The sequence below is a fragment of the Dunckerocampus dactyliophorus genome, chromosome 15, assembly GCF_027744805.1.
Source record: "Dunckerocampus dactyliophorus isolate RoL2022-P2 chromosome 15, RoL_Ddac_1.1, whole genome shotgun sequence".
NCBI lineage: Eukaryota > Metazoa > Chordata > Actinopteri > Syngnathiformes > Syngnathidae > Dunckerocampus > Dunckerocampus dactyliophorus.
Genome location: NC_072833.1, coordinates 20,936,389 through 20,957,204, shown reverse-complemented (window position 1 = coordinate 20,957,204; position 20,816 = coordinate 20,936,389). Strand labels below are relative to the sequence as shown.

At 41.4% G+C, this 20,816-nt stretch overlaps 1 protein-coding gene across 1 annotated transcript; it reads left to right on the top strand.

Moving 5' to 3' along the window:
* The first annotated feature begins 608 nt into the window (after positions 1–608).
* Positions 609–20,634, top strand: LOC129194945 (serine/threonine-protein phosphatase PP1-beta catalytic subunit). Its single transcript, XM_054800496.1, has 8 exons — positions 609–784; positions 17,528–17,659; positions 17,742–17,972; positions 18,040–18,144; positions 18,250–18,321; positions 19,960–20,111; positions 20,171–20,305; positions 20,374–20,634. The coding sequence occupies exons 1-8, from the start codon at positions 733–735 to the stop codon at positions 20,476–20,478; spliced, it is 984 nt and encodes a 327-aa protein (XP_054656471.1). The 5' UTR covers positions 609–732; the 3' UTR covers positions 20,479–20,634.
* The last annotated feature ends 182 nt before the right edge of the window (positions 20,635–20,816 follow it).

Genomic DNA, 20,816 nt, shown 5'->3' with positions numbered 1-20,816 from the left:
TGACACTTCCTCTTCCCAATACGCCTTTGTCTACCTCAACCCCCCAGTGTGCAAGACAATCACAGGGATAACAGTTGGTATTTTGATTAATATAATTATTCTATTTAATATTTTTATTACTGTATTTTATATATTTGAAGATCCGACTTGCACCAAAACTCACATTTACAAGTAACCCTAGGACCACGCACAGTATACAAAAAACACGTATTTTTTACCCACTAGATGTCAGTGTACGCAAGTCAACCAAACACTGCTTGCGTGACAACATTTAAACGTATATAACGCGTCATGATGCCTTTATTTCACACTATCCATGCATTCATTGCATAATGTACTTTGCTGTAAAATAAAACATTGTTATGTTATAATATGTTATCTCACTCTCCGAGTTATTAGTGTAACCTGTTGCAAATGGCCTAGCTGAATGATGCCTTCAGGAACCCATACAAATTGTAGGATATCACAGGTGATCCTAATTAACACTAGGTAAAAATACGTCATACTAAAAATATTCGACTCGGATGACCCTCGGTTTACTTGTGACAGGTCCTTCGACCGTCCCTCGTCGTGTTATTGTGTTTACGTATTCAAAGGGCTTTAAAGGAGTGCAATAAATGTCATAAACGGGCGGAATGGGGGTAGGTTGGTGGTGCGTTTGGGGGCGGTGAGGCGGTGCCTTACCGAGCCTCCCGTCACTCTCTGCGGCGAAGCGAGCTACTCGGAACTGAAATGGCGGAGGGGGAGTTGGACGTCGACTCGTTGATTTCCAGGCTTTTGGAGGGTGAGTCTGAGCCGCTTTTTAATGGCGAATTGCGTTCTATTTTAGCCATGAATTGCTTTTATGGGTACGTATTGAAGTAGGGGCGACTAGCTAAATGTGTGTAAACGTCGCTGAGGTGAAAATGCATCAGCCACACCTTTAGTCGGCATTTCAGATTCCAATTTACTACATTTGTATTTCAAACCTGCTTTCTGCCATCTTTGCACCGTCGTGTGACGTTTATATGGACACAAAGTTGCTGTTAGTCGCAGACTGTTAGTATCCGAATATGAGTGTCAGCGAATGTCAGAGGCATTCATGTTAGTAACATCATGTTATTATACAGTATTTAGTACATTACGTGTAATGTAAAATAAATCTAGCTGAAGTTCTATTTTTATAAAGCTGCTCATGTTGGAAGCAGCACACTGGTTTGTGGGCGGGAGCTTTGTGATTCGCGTCACTCCTAAAAAGTTGTCATGCTTTTTAAAAACTCAAGGGAGTCACTGGGTTAATAAAGTACGCCAGAAGTGTCCACACATTTGTTTGGTTTCGGTAAAAAAATAAAAAAAAACTAAATCTTTGGCAGGCCCCTGTTACATTTTTCCCGTCTTTAGAGGAAACGCAAGTTTTCGTAACGGGATCTGGCGGTCAAATGGGGATTCATGTCATGTTTTTTTTAAACAAAAGGGAGTCATAGGGTTAATGAAGTACACCAGAAGTGTCCACATAGGTGTTGGGCTTCGGTAAACAACAAAAACCTACTATTTGACAGATTCCTGTTGCATTAGTTCAGCCGTTTTAGAAGAAACGAAGGTTTTCCTAACGGATTCTGGTGCTCAAATGGGGATTCCTAAAAATCCTAAAAATCATGTTTTCACAGCACAACACATGCAGTCGCTTGGTTAATAAAGGACGTCGGAAGTGCACGCGTAGTTGTTAGGTTGCATTTTTCGGTTGTCCTGAGAACAAAACGTACTTGTCCTAACGTGGTATGGTGCTCTGATGGGAATGTCATGTGGTTTGTTGTTTACATGGGAACGTTGCTTGACAGCTGCAATATTTACACAATACACAGCACGGAATTCCTCCTCAAATCGACATTTAAAGATAACAGACTGATGATGCAGTATGTGAAAGTTGTGTATTAAAGGTGTTGCCTTCTTGTGGATCTTTTAACTCTTTAAAAGCTGCACAAAAGCAAGCTTTGCATGCAAGAATACGGAGGGAGTTGATGCTCTGGAACCATTGTTTGTAGCACAATTATCGACCAGCAAAATTTGTTATCATGACAGGCCTATGTGTATCCAAACTTTTGGCCTGTGCTGTACAAGGTGGCCAAATGCCCTGTAGTCAGAGTCAATCTGAGACAACCTTTTGATGGTTTAATAGCTTTTCACATGCAGCGATCCAGACAACTACCTCACCCACGGTGCCAAACAAACAAGCCAACACATATGTGATACAGAACTGGAAAGAACAACAGGCAGTGTGAAAAAGTGTTTGCCACCTTCCTGATTTCTTTTTTTTTGCATGTTTGTGACACTTGAATGTTTCAGATCATCAAACAAATTTAAATATTAATCAATGGCAACACAACTGAACACAAAATGCAGTTTTTAAATGAAACTTTTTATTAGGAGAGGAAAAATCCAAACCTACATGGCCCTGTGTGAAAAAGTGATTGACCCCACTTTAAAACATAACTGAGCTTAATTGAGATTTATCATTATAGAAAAGGTTATAAAGCCATTTCTAAAGCTTTGGGCCTCCAGCGAACCACAGTGAAAGCCATTGTCCACAAATGGTGAAAACATGGAATAGTGGTGAACCTTCCCAGGAGTGGCCAACCCAAATTACCCCAAGAGCGCAGCAGCGACTCATCCAGGAAGTCACAAAAGACCCCACAACAAAATGAAATAACTACAAAGAAAAACAAAATTAAGATTTTGGAGTGGCCTTGTTTTTTTCATACAATACACAATATTTCTTCTAATTTTATTACTTCATTCTCACAATATTACCTTTTTATAATACGTAATATCATTTTTTTCTCTTTAGCGTTGCCCTTATAAATGCATAGACAGTTCAGAGGCATACAGATGCTAGTTGACAATGTACAGATGGTGTGCATCATGCAAGGAAGTAACTTTTGGGGTTTTTAGTTTCAATGGTGACAACACACAGATGCTGCTTTCATTAAAGGGATAGTTTGGATTTTTTGACATGAAGTTGTATGACATCCCCCATCAACAGTGTAGTCCATTAACAGCAACTTACCCCACTTGGTCTCCTAAGTCCAGTTCTGGTCAGATTTCTGTGATGAAGAACGTAGTTCCACTTAGTTGCTGGGGACAATGAAGTAAAGAGTTTGGCTTCTCAAAACAATATGCCTTCAAAATATTAAAATATTTGCATCACAAAACTGCCTTCTCAAAAAAGTCAAACCTCACAAAATGCTCAGCATTATATCTGTCTCCCGCCGTATCCCTCCGCACTGTCGCCTGTGCGTTCATGTGAATGTGATGAAGACACTTGCATCTTCTTCCGCTGTGAAACACATACGTAAAAAGATTTAGTGAGGTCAGATATTTTTGAGAAGGCATTTTTGTGATGGAAATGTATTAATCTTTTGAACGCATATTGTTTTGAGAAGCCAAATTCTTTACTTAATTGTACCCAGCAAATAAGTGGAACTACGTTCTTCATCACGGAAATCTGACCGGAAATCTGACCAGAACTGGATTTAGGAGACCAAGTGGGGGGTAAGTCGCTGTTATCGGACTAAAATGCTGATGGGGATGTCATACAACTTCATGTCAAAAAATCCGAACTATCCCTTTAAATGTCAGCAGCTGTCTGTGATACAAATGAACATAAACCCCCATCGTGAGGCACACGCACATGCACACACACTGTGGGTGACTGTTTTTATGAGTGGGCATCAGTTCTTAACCAAACAAACATGAGTCAAAGTGGCCACCATTCTGCTTCCTGTGCATAAATAGAAAAACCTCAGTCACCCAGCTTCAAGAGACAATGGCACTTCAGAATAGATGCAAGCTGAGACAAACAAGCTAAACATTTTTATGTCTGAGGTGTTTGAACATGGCAACGTGCTTTCCTGTGTCTGGTTTCCCAGCAGCCAACTGGCTCAACCTGATCAACTGACAACATTTGACAATTCCCGCCCGCAGTGATGCTAGCTGGCCTCGCTTTTGCTGTTTATAACTTTTGGACAGTGGAACCCGTTTATGTTCACGCCCCTCCGACTAGGTGACTCATGTCGACATAAGCGATTGCCGACATAACCGATATTGAAACAGAAACGAGCCATTGCTACTTGTAACTTTGGCCAGAGACATACTATGAAGGAGAATGGGCCCAAAGGATTTTTGAACCTATGGAAGTTTGTTGACTTCATTTTCTAACATTTGTGCTTCTGTTTTCACATGATATTTCACTGTATATGCCTAGCTAACTGAGCTGATGCAGTCATTTCATTGAATGTCTTTGCTCCAATGACAATAAAACTTTCGTACATGCGTTAATCTTTAATCAGCTGGATAACAATTAAAAAATAAATAGGTGCATTTTGTTAGTTTCTGTTGTAGAATCCAGGTTAATACTGCCAGGCTTTTATTTTGAAGCCTGCTTTGATGTAAACAGGAAGTCACTGTGCATTTTTTAATGCTGTGTCGCTCTTGCCGTTTCACACTGCTTAGCGATGATGATGAAGCTAACAATACTGCAACATACAGGGGTCACGAGACACCCAACTCACGAGACGATGCACAAGATTGGGTCCACAAGATTTTAACGTTAATTTTAAGAAAAGTACAATGAAAAAATTATGACTCGACAAACATCCATCTATCTTCTATGCCGCTGACTGGACATACAAAACCTTTTTATTTAAGAGTCACAAAACAGTGCAGGTCATTTTTCACTCTGTAAAGTTGTGGGGTTGCCGTTTGTGACATGTATTTTCTCGCAGGCAGTTCATAGTAATGTTTGCAGCATTTCTTGAAATGCTGGCTTTTCAACTGTATTAAAGAGCAGCATTTCTTTTGAGATGATTTCTGTGAACTCATACCATTTTGCCGACCAAACGTCTCAGTGAGTGTTGACTGTTGGGACAAAGGCTCTGCATCTCGATGTGTATTTTTTTCCCCAAATAGGAAAACTGATATGTCTGAGGTGGGCCAGTTTGTTTTGTTGCCTTTTATGTTGCTATCACTTTTCAATAAATTTGGCATATTGGTTTGTTTGTGTTGATGGGTTGATGGGTCACCTTGCTCATTATTTAGATTCCCACGATGGTGGCTGTGGTATTTGGGTTTGCCAGCATAATTTTTCCTCATGTTACCTTACATTGCTTCTCACGAAGCACCACTCTTTTGCTATGTGTGTATGATACCAGCCCCGCCTCTCCCCAGAGACAAAGCAGTTGCTTTGCGAGACTTCTTTGCGACAAGAAGTCTCACTCTGTTCGCCGTTGCATATACTTGTATACTGTATGTATGAAGCATCTAGTTGCTGAATCAATGCGGAGTGCACCCTCTTCCTGCCCGTCTGGAGGCGGAAGATGAGTAAAACAGATATACATAGACCTGGCAATGTACGGCGGCTGGAAAAATGATTGAGTTCATATTCATTTATCGTGTGATTAATTTTTATATTATTAATATCGCAACACAGGTTTTTTCTAAATAAATCTTGTTACTATTTAATCTCGTAAGATCTCGTGACATCCCTACTGCAACACTATGTGTACAGAAACTGATTTTTCATTGAAATGACCTCTTTGGATCTCTAATTTTATGTCAACAAAAGCGGTAGACCATGTGTTAATTTTAGTAATAAGAAGACGGAGGACTGAGTCTGTATACCGTAAATTCCGGTGTATGAGCCGCTGTTTTTTTCTTAAACTTTGAACCCTGCTTATACAGCAGTGTGGCTAATTTATGGCGATGTTCTACTGTCTGGGACATCTCTTTTACTTCAAACTACTACTCATTTAAACACTGTGGCGCTCGCGAGTTAGTGAGGAACCGGTAGTTCATTCTTTGGCATGAGCCAATCAAGGGAACTCATGATGAGCTTGTCAACCCATCACAAATTGCAGGAAGTCATCACTTAATACAACAGTCTGACTCACTGCGCCATCTAAGAAAGAACACTAAAATGATCACACAGCAACTTGATATGCAAAAGGTAGATAAGAAATATACAAGACAAGCAATACAAATGTAGAATAGAAAACAATTTTAACTTCTTCCCATCATGCATTGCTAACCATCATAGCAGTTCATTCAGTTGAAAAGACGGCAATGGCCACAGTCCGGTGGACAGAGGCCGTCATTGCGTCATACCACGCTTCCGGCGTTCAAAATAAGAGCAGCGCTCATCCTGTCTAATAGTGGTAACAAAATAAGTGTGTAAACAAAAATAGCTTACATTAATAAAATGATTGCAGTTGCATCTGCAACTACCTCTTCTTTAACCACAAGCACGGATATGATTGTTTCTTGAGGATTTTGCAGCAATGAAAAATTAGAAAAATACTGGGCAAAATTGTCCAATGATGTAAGGATTTTTGTGTTTTAACAGTCATTTTATTCACTGACACATGGAAAAACACAATCTATGGCGATACAATAAGTGTAAAAATAAAAAAAAATGGAATTTATGAAAAAATAAAAGAATTTGGGGGGAAAAAAAATATAACAGATTTCATAGGGCCCTAGATGTGACAGCAAGATCAACATGTGAACCACCTCCATATTTTGCTGAGTTGTTTGTTACATACCTCAAGTCTCTGCCTTTTCTTTTCATCACAGCTGCAAAATAACCCAAAATGGAGCCAAAGAAAGTTACAAGTGCCAGCATGTTCATAAAGAAGAGAAACATTACTGAATTCAAGAAATAACTCATGTCAAACTCATGTTCCGCCCGGAACTTGCTTTTTGTTAGCCCTCTCCATACTCCTTAAAAATAAAATAAATCAATTATTAATGACATTAGATATTAGAGCCATGTGATGTGATAGCTTTACATATATTGACTTACATTGGATTAGTGGATTGATGCTAGTATCTGATGCTAGTATGTACAAAATGTACACCTTATCTTTTAATTTTTACGTCTTAGCGAAATGTTGTGTATTGTGTGTAAGTATTCTTTCCCACCATTTTTTTCTCTTTTGGTGCTATTTTGGAGCTGTAACTCCACATTACAGCGTCAAGGAGGCTGCTGGCATAGCCTGGTGTTGTGCAAACAATTGCCGAGCTTGTGTGCCGGAGGAGCACTCACCCGCTGGCACGGGCCCCGGCAAAAGGGGGTCGATGAACCCTCCTCTGGACCGCCTCCAGACCTTTTGTCTCCCAACTTCTCCCACTCCCTGTCCTACCCTCTCTGTTTCGTTCTTTCTTCTGCCTCACAAAGATGCTTATTTGCTTGCGGCTGGGAAATGCCAGCATGGAATCACAAGGGCCTGTGCAGAAATGACATTACGTTTGACTCTATGGCTCACTGCAGGAAGGTTTGATCAACTTCCATTACAGTGATGCACAGTCATTGCTGCTTAACCTAACAGCAGCAGTTTCAGTTGATACAGCTCCATTGCTTCTCCTCCTCTGCAGACATGAAACAGACATTCTGACAGCATTTGACTAATGCAGGTAAATCCTTTTGTTTACTGCGAGTGGTGTTCGCTCAGTTTGCTTGTTAGCCTCGCCTCCCTCTTACGGCCCTGGCAGCCCACTTCCTCATTTGCACCATGCAGCGACCCCCATATATGGTCTGGCTCACTCGCTCTTCAGATGAACTATTCCAAAATGAGTGGAGAAATAGTTGACCTCCTAAACCTCGTTTTCAAAAGGAGCTGGAAAGCAGCCACGCAGGAGAGAAGCCAAACTTTTTTAACATTAACTTATTTTCCTGCGCTGGTGTAAATGTGCTTAAGAATATACCAAAAAGTGCTGCAAAAAGCACTATAAGATGGTGAATTTCTGCAATTAAATGCCTATGAATGTCTACTTGGAGACATTACAGATGTTTTCAGGCTGTTGTGTGGCGTAAGCGCGCACACAAGCACACAGTGTTCATCAATGCTGGGGCTGGGCAGCACCTGAGAGCCTCCTATGTGCTTTGCAGCTTGTCACTGCACAATCCGTCCCGCAAATGCAATCGTTTTTACGCATGTACATGTCTACATTCGGTTGGCCTATTTTTTCGGCAGTCACATGTTAGTCATATGTAGTGTGACATCCGTCGATCTGTTTTTTGCAACAACATAAGTCACCCTCCCACACACACCCAAATATGTTATTAAAATTTGCAAGATTACAACATAATCTTTTTTTTCCTTATATCATATCCATGGTGCAAGTGGATAATTTATAAGCCCTCTTTTCCTGGTTCCATACTAAGTTATTTTTGCCACTGAAAAAATACAGACAAAATAATTTGCTGGGGAAGATATGTTTGGATGGATGCAATTTCTCCGTTTAGAAAAAAATTGCACTCTTTTTGGTTGTTTACAATCAAATATAACTGCATTTTATGTGTTTTATTAGGTTTATGTACTTTTGTTTTACTTAACCGGATATGGCGAAGGTCTGCTATGTGCATTGCGTTACTTTTTACATAGCTCCGTCTTCGTGGAGGTCATAACATGATAGAATCATCTGCATGATAACAAACTCTTAATAATAATCACTAATAAAACAACCCCCCAATATATTACATGTATGAAGTATGGTTATTGACCATTTATGTTTATACATTCAAAAAAATAATAGCTACCACACCACGTGACGTCGCAGAAGCGCTGTCGTACAAATTTGCTAAAGGAGGAAGTGACGTAGATCTTGCGCATGCGTAAAACCGATTGCATTTCCGGGACGGATTGCGCAGTGACAAAGCTTATGTAAAACCACGGCAATGACAGCCAGTGAGCTAGCATCGTCGCAACGCAGTCCATCCATCCATCCATCCATACCACTTCTCCTCTTTAGGATGGCGGGGACATATTGCCTATCCCAGCTGACTTCAGGGTACAGGCGGGGTGCACCCTGGACTGGTCGCCAGCCAATGGCAGGGCACATATAGACAAACAACCATTCACACTCTCATTCATACCTATGGACAATTTAGAGTCGCCAATTAACCTAACATCCATGTTTTTGGAATGTGGGAGGAAACCGGAGTACCCGGAGAAAACCCATGCACGCACGGGGAGAACATGCAAACGCCACATAGAAATGCTTAAGGGAGAATCGAAGACTGAGACCAGACTTTGTTGGCCAACATGCTAACCACTAGACCACCGGCCACGGCCCGCAACGCAACGCAGTCATGTGTCAATATCGATAAAGCAGTAAAGCTCTTTTGTTTTTGACAGAAAAGCCTTGCACTAGAGCAGCGGTCAACTGGTGATTCGTGACCGGAGTTTTCAGTGAGTTGCAGCGTCTTTGCCAAAAAAAACAATGTAATGACCCAATGTCCCTGAATCCACCTCGTGTCTGTGCTATTCGCTTAGGCGCGTGCCATGTTTATTGCCGACTTAGTCAAGCTTGAGTGGGTGGGGAAGGACAGAGTGTGTACTTAAGGCGCCGTGCGTCCGACACAGGTAGATTGCAAGATATTGTAGTGGAGAAAAGTGCGGCATAACGTGTAAGATCACATTGTTTTACATGGGGAAATTACTCCTATAATAAAGGCTATCAGGTACAGTAGGACGGCACTGTTTAATACCCATTTGGGTCTATTGGTCCAGGGAATTCCACAGTCTACAGAAGAAATGGTCCTGTTATTAGTAAACTTGCCTACTGAGTGGTGAATCAGAGCAAATGGACTCGCTTGCTTTTTAACTTCTTGTTTCACTTCCCATCCAGGTCCATGTGCAAATGTTCTGATTCAACTCCTTAGATATAGCTGTACTGGAAAACTTTCCACACACTTTTTTTTTTCCAAAACATTTTTGAATTTGTGGATAAAAACATATGGTTGAAGAACTGATCATGAAACCTGTTTTGTGCTACCTCAAATTCATACTGCACTTTAATAAGTTTTCATTAAAGGGATGCTTGCAACTGCCTCAAAATGACACTGCCAGAGCTTAGCAAAGGCGCCTGCGCATGTGTGTGTTACATGGGGCGCAGTTTACATGCTTAGAGCAGGAAGAAGGTGGGATATAATGTTGCAACATGTTCAAAAGGTAGCACCCACTAGGCAGCCCCGTAACCGTTGCAAACATTTACCTTTTAAATTTAAATAAATGACTTATTAAATAAATAAGCTATTTGGGAAATTTACATGAAAACAATTCTGCAATTTGGGTTGCCACTTGTCATTGAAGGTGTATGGTGGTGGTCAGCCAAAGTAGTTGAGGAAATTTAAGCAAAATGCGTGTAAAATCTCAGAATTTGAACAATAACAAAACAATAATATAAAAATCTACATTTCCAAGAACTTTTACTTCCAGGAACTTATTTACCTGGATAGAATAATTATTGATGTCCATGCAGGTTGCGTTTCCATTGCACCTCAAAGTTTTCCTAAAAATGCACTCAAATCAGGCCCCTCAGAAGTGCCTGGGATTTTGAAAAGAAGCACTTTGCAACTAGGTACTTTACCAGGGAAAGTTTAGGGATCAGGGGAAGGTTTTTTTTTGGCGGAAAGGTGTCATGGTTTTTCAAAATCTTTGGTGAATAAGGTTTACTTTCTAGAATGTGACAGTGTTATCAAAATAATACCTGATAGCAAAGATGGCTGACCAGGCTGATGCCGATGATAGGGTGGATTGTTTGTTGCTGGGTTGCTGGGGTAATACTTTCTCCTCATGCCCCTCCATGCTCCTTGAGTGGCCCCGTGTCCTGATTAATGGATCTTTATTATTATTATTAATGGATCTGTTATTATTTCTTAACAAGACACCTCTATTTGCAAATCAGCTCTTTTGTCTCCATTCGCCAACTCCTTACACACTAGAGATTAGTTTTGCTTGGTTGCCAAGGTAATGAAACGTGTCTGTGGTCAGTCGGTTGCAGTCTTTTTCTTTGCAAGCATGCATAGAAGTTAGAAGAAGACACATAGCAGTTTAAAAAATCTTGCACTTAATGGTTGACAAATATACTTTCGGGGTTGAGCCCTAAAGGTCACAGGAGGTACTGCAGGTGCCACAAGTGTGCTGAGAGCCTAGTGAGCTGGTAGTGGTACGATCTGTATTCAAGGTTACTGTGTGTAAGGAGAAAGTGTCTGACAAACGCTGAAGTCTGTGTGTGCGTATCGCTACTTTAACCCACTGGCCGAAAGGGGATCTCTGTGTGTGTTATATCAAGCCTGACTGTCAGATGAACCTCTGATCGGCCTTCATGCATGTCATCACTGCGCTTGTAGGGAGGGAGGGGTGTGAAATTGCGCTGTTGACAGCTTGCTGGTTAAGTCTGAGTCTCACTCTTCAGGTTTGAGCGTTCAGGTGTGCAGCACTGTTGTTCCTCTTGTACAACACCAATGAAAATAGGCGAAAAACACACTACTCGTTGTGTAGGAAAAGTAACTATGGTGAAGGCTTGAAGGCAGCAGACGGTCAGCAGGTTTCCTATGGATATGACATTTCAAAATTCCATATTTTTTCCAGACTTCGTAAATAGATGTGTATCATAAGAGCTGCAAAAATGAATCACTGAATCAATCATCCGATTAATCAACAACTATTTTGGTATTTGATTAATCACTTATTTAAAAATGTAAATATTCTGATTTCAGCCTCACAAGTGTGAATATTTTTTGAATGTCCTTAGTTATCTGTGAAAGCAGACTTGACTTTAGATAACAGTGATGGATATGTAATTTGTAATTTGTTGCGGACCAAACCACAAACTTTTTGTGTTTGGTTCATATTGATTTGGTTCGCATAGGGCAGGGATGCTCACACTTTTTCAGACTGTGAGCTAATTTTGAAATGACCAAATCCCAAAGCTCTACTTCCTACTATAAACATAGGACATACTGTACAGACCCTTACCAAAAAATTAGAATGTCATGGAAAAGTTGTTTAATTTCCATAATTCCATTCAAAAAGTTAGATTATAGAATCAGGGCCCACAATTTAAACGATTTCAAGTATTTGTTTATTTTTACATAATTTGGGCTTTCAGCTCATTAAACCCACGAAAACAGGAATTCAAAAAATTAGAATACTGTGAAGAAATCAGCCCAAATTTTGCAGGGCATGAATGTTTTAAACCGAGTGTCACACACTAATCATCTACTAAAGTCAAATCACCTGCACAGGCTTCCCCAGGTGTCATTAAATTGCTTCAGTTTGGTTCAATTGTCTCAGTTGGGTTCAATATGGGGAAGACTGCATACATGACAACTGGCCAGAAGACCATCATTGATACCCTCCATAGGATGGGTAAGCCACAAAAGTTCATAGCTAAGGAGGCTGGTTGTTCACAGAGTTCTGTGTCCAAGCATATCAATGGAAAGTCTAGAGGAAGGGCAAAATGTGGCAGGAGAAGATGCACCAGCAAAAGAGATGACCGTGGGCTTCAGCGGATTATCAAACAGGGAAGATTCAAGAATCTGGCAGAGATCCAGAAAGAGTGGAATGAGGCGGGAGTCACAGCTTCAAAAACCACCACATTCAGATGCATCCGGGAGATGGGCTACAACTGTCGGGTTCCTCGGGTCAAGCCACTTGTGAACCTGAGCCAACGTAGGAAGCGTCTCCACTGGGCCAAGGAGAAGAAGGACTGGACTGTTGGCCAGTGGTTCAAGGTCCTCTTTTTTGATGAAAGTAAAGTGTGCCTTTCATTTGGGAATCAAGGTCCAAGGGTTTGGAGGAAGACGGGTGAGGAACAGAACCCAAGCTGCCTGAGGTCCAGTGTGAAATATCCACAGTCCGTCATGATTTGGGGTGCAATGTCCGGTGCAGGTGTTGGTAAACTCTGCTTTCTTAAATCCAAGGTCACTGCAACAGTCTACCAGAATGTTTTAGAGGACTTCATGATTCCTTCTGCTGAGGATCTGTATGGAGATGCAGATTTCATCTTCCAACAGGACCTGGCTACATGACAATGTAGAGCAATCATAGCCAAGGTTTTTACTTACTAAAAGGAAGCTAGAGGCTTAATAATAACTGATAGAATATATCCACGACCCACAGAACAAAGCTGTGCTAGTAATGTCTTACGCTTGTTTTTAATATCTTACTTTTTATACGGCAGATACAGCTTTAGTTCATCCGGAAGTGACGGGAAGTGACGGTGGGCGTCCCGAGCAGGAGAGCTAGGCTCAGTGCTAGCTGTGAGTTTTGAGAGAGTTGGGAAGTGTGTTTATGTTGGCGTGGATGTAAAGTCCTGCAGTGTTCTCCGCTGTTAATAAAGCCATTAAAGTGCATCGGCGACGCGAATCTCTCCTTCCCCACAACAAGCAGCATTACAGTATTGACAAACATTGTGCACATTGTCTCACACCAGGAAATAAACGGTGTCACTTGTTACAGGCATTGGCTGGACAGCTATGTAGTGGGGCTTGTTTAACCTTTGGCTTGTGGGCAAGCAGGAAGGAGAGACGATGCTGAGAGATGTGTGTGTGTTCTGAGCTGCTGTCTGGTGGCCGCGTTCAATAAATAAAGTTGGCAGAAGCAACAGGAGAAGTTTCCTTTTTTGCTTCGGAGCTGAATAACACTGACAAGTTAACAGACTAGTAGCGAACGGGAAAGAAGACGGCTTTGTTTGTGTCGAATACAGAAGATGAGGACTTTGATGGATTTGTGGATGAGGATTGATCAAAAATAACGTGAGTACATTCTAAAATACTTCAATTAAGTACAACCGAACTCAGTTTTGCTCCCGCTGCCGCATGCATGCTGGCGTATGTTTGTTTTTTTTTGTTTGTTTTTTTATTGTAGCGTCGCTGGGAGCACGTCCTGTTCTTAGCCTACTTTGCGGTAATGTTTTGGTGCAAATGCTCTTAAAGTTACATGTTTGACCAGGAAATAGCAAGCTCAAAGGAAGACGGCTTTTTTATGTGGAACAACTGACAGTTTGTGTGGATCTTGTGAATGATTGTGACTGAGCTAGGACTCAGTAATTAAAGTCTACACACGACGGCTTCATTGATTGGAAAAACAAAACTTTCGTGCATGAAGCTTCTACTTGAGTCGGTAATTTGGCCGCTATATGCGGTCAGATATTGACCAAGGGAGACAAAATGGGTGGCCGCTGGCCGCATTGGACAGGTGACATGTAAATTTGCTGCGGGGGATTTTTCAGTATATATATGTATATGTGTATATATATATATATATATATATATATATATATATATATATATATATATATGTATGTATGTGTATATATATATGTGTATATATATATGTGTATGTGCATATATATATATATATATATATATATATATATATATATATATATATATATATATATTGTGTGTGTGTGTGTATTTTTATATATGTGTGTATGTACACACATATATAAAGTGTTGTTTTTGAAGTGTTCCTCTAATTTTTTTGAGCAGTATATATATATATATATATATATATATATATATATATATATATATATATATATATATATATACATACACATATATAGATCTTTGCACAGGTCAGCTGTTGGTTCCTGCTTCGACCTTCCGGCCTGTCGCACCTCCTCCGGTGCCAATGCGGGCAGCTGCAGGGTATTCAGCTGGAGGATGCCGTTCACAGATGTTTCGCCCCCTATACCAGTACATCTCCCGGCGGCGGGGCAGTGGCGTATGGGGACATCTCCCCACCACTCCCTGCAGCTGCCCTCAAGGGGGTGTTAGCCCCCATCCTTTTTCCTTCCTCCGAAGCCACAGCCAGTAGCTCGCCTTCTCAGCCTCCTCTCCCAGCTCCTTCACTGCTTTCCGCAGGCTTGTCCCTGTCATCCCAGCACTGCGCAACAAAGCCCCTGCTTCCGACCTCCACAGATACCCTGGCTCTCCAGCCAGCCTCTCGGCACTCCGCCGCCAGCTCGGAGTATTTGAGGTGTTTCCTCGCGTGGGCTGCTGTCATGCCCTCTTCCCAGGGGATGGTTAGCTTGATCAAGTGGACTGATCTCTCCACTGCAGACCACATGACAATATCTAGTCTGAGAGTGGTTGTTCTCGGGAACACCAGTTGTCTTCTGAGATCCACCAGCATTTGCCACTCCTTGCCTGGTCTCAATGCGCAGAGCACCCTTGCGTGGCTGCTCTGCGAATTTCGCCTGGCTTGACGAAAGCAGCTAGCGCCGGCCTTACCTTTTGGGTGCGGTTTGCAGCCACCCTGCATCTTTCAAGGTGCTCTGCCAACTTGGCTAGCACCTTGTCGTGGCGCCACCTAAACCGTCCCTGGGTCAACGCCACCTTGCATCCTGATGGGATGTGCTGGAGGCTAGCCTTGGTGGTACTGCACAGCATACTTCACATTTTGACAGGCTGAAATCAGAGGATAGTTACATTTTTAAATTAAAAACAATTAATTGTCAAAATAGTTGCGCCAATAATAGCAGCAGCGTAGTAGTAGTCTTATTATTGAGATAGACAAGGTTGCTAGTGCTTTGGCTTTTATTGTTTATTACTTACTGTTTCATTTAATTTGTGTATTTAGTGGGGTTTTTTTTACTGTATTATAAATACATACTTCATATGTTCTGTGTGAATGACTTAAGAGTTCATTTAGCTTTAATATCCGACTTCAAACAGGACTTGCATCACAGCCTAGGAACGAAATTTGTACGTAACACGAGGACTAATCTCGCCTTGGTGCTGGAATGTGTGTGTCTGTAGCTTTGATGCTAATGAGCTGTGTTTGTCCCCTTACACGTTCAATGTAATAGATAACAATACAGTCACATTTTAACGGCAACTTATGTTAAGTTTTTAATCATGAAAAAGTTAATTATAACATTAGGGTACCTTTTTAAAATTAAAAACATTCTATTCACACATTATTTTTTTAGTCTTACATTTTTAAATGTAACATCTCTTACAACAGGGGTGCCCATTACGTCAATCGCAAGCTACCGGTAGATCGCCTGTTGTGTATATATTTGTGTGTGTTTAGTTAATTTAAATATGGTTGTATTATAGTTAAGAATATGGTAGTGTTGTGCAATAGATGTGATAATTGTTATGTGAAGTGACACGTTTGAACGACAGGTGTCGCTAATTCGCAAGGTTGTACAGAGCGTAGAAGTAGTAGTTCAGGAAGTTAGAACAAGAAAACGAAAAAGTGATACAGACGCACATGTTGAATGTATGTTGTGTAATGAAGTAAAGTAAAGCCAAGAAACGACACTTCTGACGTCAGCTTCATTTGTGTGACTAGCAACGAAGTTACAGCTAAGTTACCAGCCAAAGTAATTGAAATATAAACAACTGAAACAATGAAAAGGTTTATCATTGAGATTGTAGACCCGTTAACATAGATCAGTAACTTATCATTTCAGACTTGCAAATGTTCTAACAAAATGAAAATCCGTACCAACCAACCAACCATTGATCGACGTGCTGAACCAGCGTTACTTTATTTCCATCCCATATGAAGAATGCAAAAAGAGGAGGTGCTCAAGGAACTACACCCTACACGCCTCTTTGACGGCCACGTCTGGCCCATGTACTTGAAACATAAGAACATCATTGAAAAAATGGAGACAAATATCAATTTAGAAATTACCGACCAGTTTCCTTGTTACCCCAATTATAAAATTATCGAGAAGATATTTGATAACATGTTGGACAAATTTATTAATAAGAGTGAATTACTCACAGATAGTCAATATGGAGACCGAGCTAACATTTCAACCTCCATGGCAGTGATTGAAAGCGCAGAGGAAATTACTAACGCTATAGACCACACAAAGTGTGTAGCTGCAGTATTTGAAAAACCTTCGATACAATTAATCACGACATCCTAACAACAAAATTAGAAAGATACGGAATCAGAGGATTAGTTTTGAATTGGGTTAAAAGCTACCTAGCAAACAGGAAGCAATTTGTAAAGCTCTGCAAGTTTAAATATTACGTGTGGAGTACCCCAGGGGTCAATATTGGAACCAAAACTGTTCAATTTGTATATCAATGACATCAGTAAGGTGACTTAAAGTTGGTATTATTTGCGGATGATACTACACTAAGTCCCCAACTAACGAACACAATTGGTTCCAGACGACCGTTCTCATGTTGAATCGTTCTTAAGTAGAGGAAAAGGTCATATTACCAATGATATAGGTACTACATGTACGTGTATACATATACAGTATATGTGTATGTATGTAAATATGAGTTTGGATGTAGTAGTAATATTAAACCAGGATAATTAATGAAAAAAACAATTTAAAAAATGAAATAATACGTAATGATAAATGTTATTTACCTTTGAAGAGGAGTGGTCGAGCATACGTCCTTGTGGTGGAGTTGGAGGAGGAGTTAAAAAAAAAAGGACAAATCGTCATCGTCCTTAGACTCTTCTAAAAGAGGTAGTGTTCTGTGGGTGGTGTAGAATTAAGCAGGCCTTCATAAACTTTAATCACACGCTCTGTCCTCTGTATCATACAGCTACAATTTAGCTTTCCATTTAGCTTTCTCTCCACAGCGTCTAACTCTTCCTCTATTGGTCCCATTAGCAGCGTCACAGTGCCCTCTACTGGTCAAGGTTTATGGGTTTCTGTCACTGATTAGTGGAAGAGATGAAATCTGTCTTTTAACGCTGCTCTCAAATCCCAGTGCGAGGATGTCGTCCAGGGAAGATTGTCCAGATGACAGAAGCCGAGGTGCGTGGCCTCTGCATAAAGTCCCGCGAGATCTTCCTCAGTCAGCCCATCCTTCTGGAGCTGGAGGCTCCGCTCAAAATCTGTGGTGAGTGCCCACTGGCAACCATCCTTGCATGGCCACGCTGTGCTGTCATCTGTCAGTGCCTTACGGCTCGTCTTCCATACAGGTGATATCCACGGGCAGTACACAGACCTATTGAGGCTCTTTGAGTACGGTGGCTTCCCTCCAGAGGCCAACTACCTGTTCCTTGGCGACTATGTGGACAGGGGAAAACAGTCGCTGGAGACCATCTGCCTACTGCTGGCCTACAAGATCAAGTACCCCGAGAACTTCTTCCTGTTACGGGGCAACCACGAGTGTGCCTCCATCAACCGCATCTACGGCTTCTACGATGAGTGTAAGCATGCTCGCCTCAAAAAAGCATTTCTACACCTTGAACATTGTGCCGTTTATTCGTCACTCAGGTAAACGAAGGTTCAACATCAAGCTGTGGAAGACATTTACTGACTGCTTCAACTGTTTGCCCATTGCCGCCATAGTGGATGAGAAGATCTTCTGCTGTCACGGAGGTATGCGGCAAGATGTGGGGGTTGGATTCACAACAGGTTGTTTTTTTTGGGGGGGGGGGGGGGGGGGGGGGATTAAGCAGCTGGTGATGGTGTCATGTCTCTCAGGTCTCTCTCCGGACCTGCAGTCTATGGAGCAGATCAGACGCATCATGAGACCCACAGACGTGCCAGATACAGGTACTTTCAAGGCTGTCGATCAGCATGTCAGTTTAATTGGCAACTCTAAATTGTCCATAGGTATGAATGTGAGTGTAAAAGGTTGCTTGTCTGTATGTGACTGGCGACCAGTCCAGGTTTAACAAGATTTCAAGCACTGAGGTGCTGCACTAATGTTTACTGCCAATAGTGAACCGGAAGTAACTAATGTTACTTGACCGCGTGAACCGGAAGAGTAAGATGTCGGCATCTGTTTGATAATGCTAGCAATAACGACAGTTGACACACCCGGAATGCAATCGGTGCCGTGCATGCGCGAGGACTCTTACTTCCTCCTTTCGCAAATTTCTACGAGAGCGCTTTTGCGATGACTGTTATTATTTTGTAAATGTATAACACATAACACATAAAATGCAGTTATAGTTGAATGTAAACAACCATAAGCCGAGTGAAATGATTGATTAATCTAGGATTGCTGTAGTTTTTTTCCTAAATAGCGGAATACCATCCATCCAAGCAAATGCTTTAGTCTGTATTTTTTCAGTGGCGAAAAAAACTTAAAATGATTTATGGAACCAAGAAAAGAGAGCTTATAAATTATCCACTTGCACTATGGATATAAAAAGAAAAAAAAAGACTGATTATGTTGTAATTTTGGAAATCTTACTCACGTTTTTGGGTGTGGGGGTGTGATGTATATTGCTGCCATAAAATAGATCGACGGATGGCGTGGATTACACGACTAGTGTGACTGCCGAAAAATAGGCCAACCGGATGTAGATGCCGTTTGCATCTAGTATGCTGGTTAGAGCAAGCTTTGGGAGACAAGTGCATAAAATAATGGGTTGAGGAAGTTGTTGCACTGTTCATGCTGTGGTAAGTTTCCGCCTGAAAGACCATGCGTGCTCTCTGTTGTCCTGCAAATAAATGGCCAACTGAATGACAGCCATCCTGACGTTGTTTTTTAGCCGCCAAAATTGTAACATGAGTCAAAGTCACTTGACTAGAGTCTACGCCTCTGATGAATGGTCATTCTGTCTGTTAAAATAAACCTACAGTAAAAATAATATTGGAAAGGGTACACTTACAAAACATCAGCTCCTGACAATGAACCCATCAAATATGAGCATGAAAACATTCACGTTGACAACTCTCAAAGTTACAAGGTCGTTCACTTCGCCAGCCTCACTCCGTTCACTTTCCACCGTTATGTTAGTTACCCATGCTATTGTAATAACAGCATTTTTGTTCATGTTTTAAGTTCAAACGGTGCCTCCACTTTCTTCCGCTTTATTCCCGTTTTGTTTGGCAAACTGCACCCTCTTGAGTAGTGCCAGTACATCTATACAGAATACATTACATAGACTGCGTAACCATGTTGATGTACTTAAAATATCAAATGATTTTAGCTATCTCAAACTTATGTGCTGATGAAGTGGATTGATGTCACCTGAAATTGAGAAAAGTGGTAGGAGTGAGACTTCCTTGCCTGTTGCCACGAAACCAGACGCTTCTCCTTTTAAGGTCATCTCTCAGCTCCTTCTCCACATCCTCTTTTATGGTCTGGAGTGGTGGACACTGTGTACACACGTCAGGACACACATACACACACAGGGCACTGATTTGAGTAGAGGATTAAAATGTCTCTTCATCTTCCAGGCCTCCTGTGTGACCTGCTGTGGTCTGACCCTGACAAGGATGTGCAGGGCTGGGGCGAAAACGACCGTGGGGTCTCCTTCACGTTCGGTGCCGATGTGGTCAGCAAGTTCCTCAACCGGCACGACCTCGACCTCATCTGTAGAGCCCACCAGGTATATAAACATAATTATTGTAGTTCTGTAGTCAATTGGTGACTGTGTGATGCCACCAGGTGGTAGAAGACGGTTACGAGTTCTTCGCCAAGAGGCAGTTAGTGACTCTCTTCTCTGCACCGAACTACTGCGGCGAGTTTGACAACGCTGGTGGCATGATGAGCGTGGATGAGACCCTCATGTGCTCCTTCCAGGTGTCAGGACAAACTCTACCGACAGCAAGTAGCACACACATTTCACTAAATAATTTTTTTTCCCCCAGATCCTGAAGCCCTCTGAGAAGAAAGCCAAGTACCAATACGGCGGCATGAACTCCGGCCGGCCCGTCACTCCTCCCCGCACAGCCCAACCTCCAAAGAAGCGATGAAGGAGGACATAAGAATGGTCAAAATAGTCTATCAGCTTCTTGCAGCACACAGTGATCAATATTAGTTTTCTTTTTCTTTATCATCCAAACTGAACTGCTGTCACTTTTGTCTGTTCGCGGTGTAAACCTTGAAACATTAAAGTGTTTAAAACAACACACATTTGTGGCCTCTTCCATCCAGTGAAAAACATCACCTTAAACCTGTAAGACTTTTATTAAGAGTCAAACAGGTAAGACGATAAACATGGATTCCCTCAAATGACAAAACACTTAACACATCTATAAAGGCAAAGAAAACATTTGATCTTTTTCAACAGAATCCTAACAGCATTGGCTTT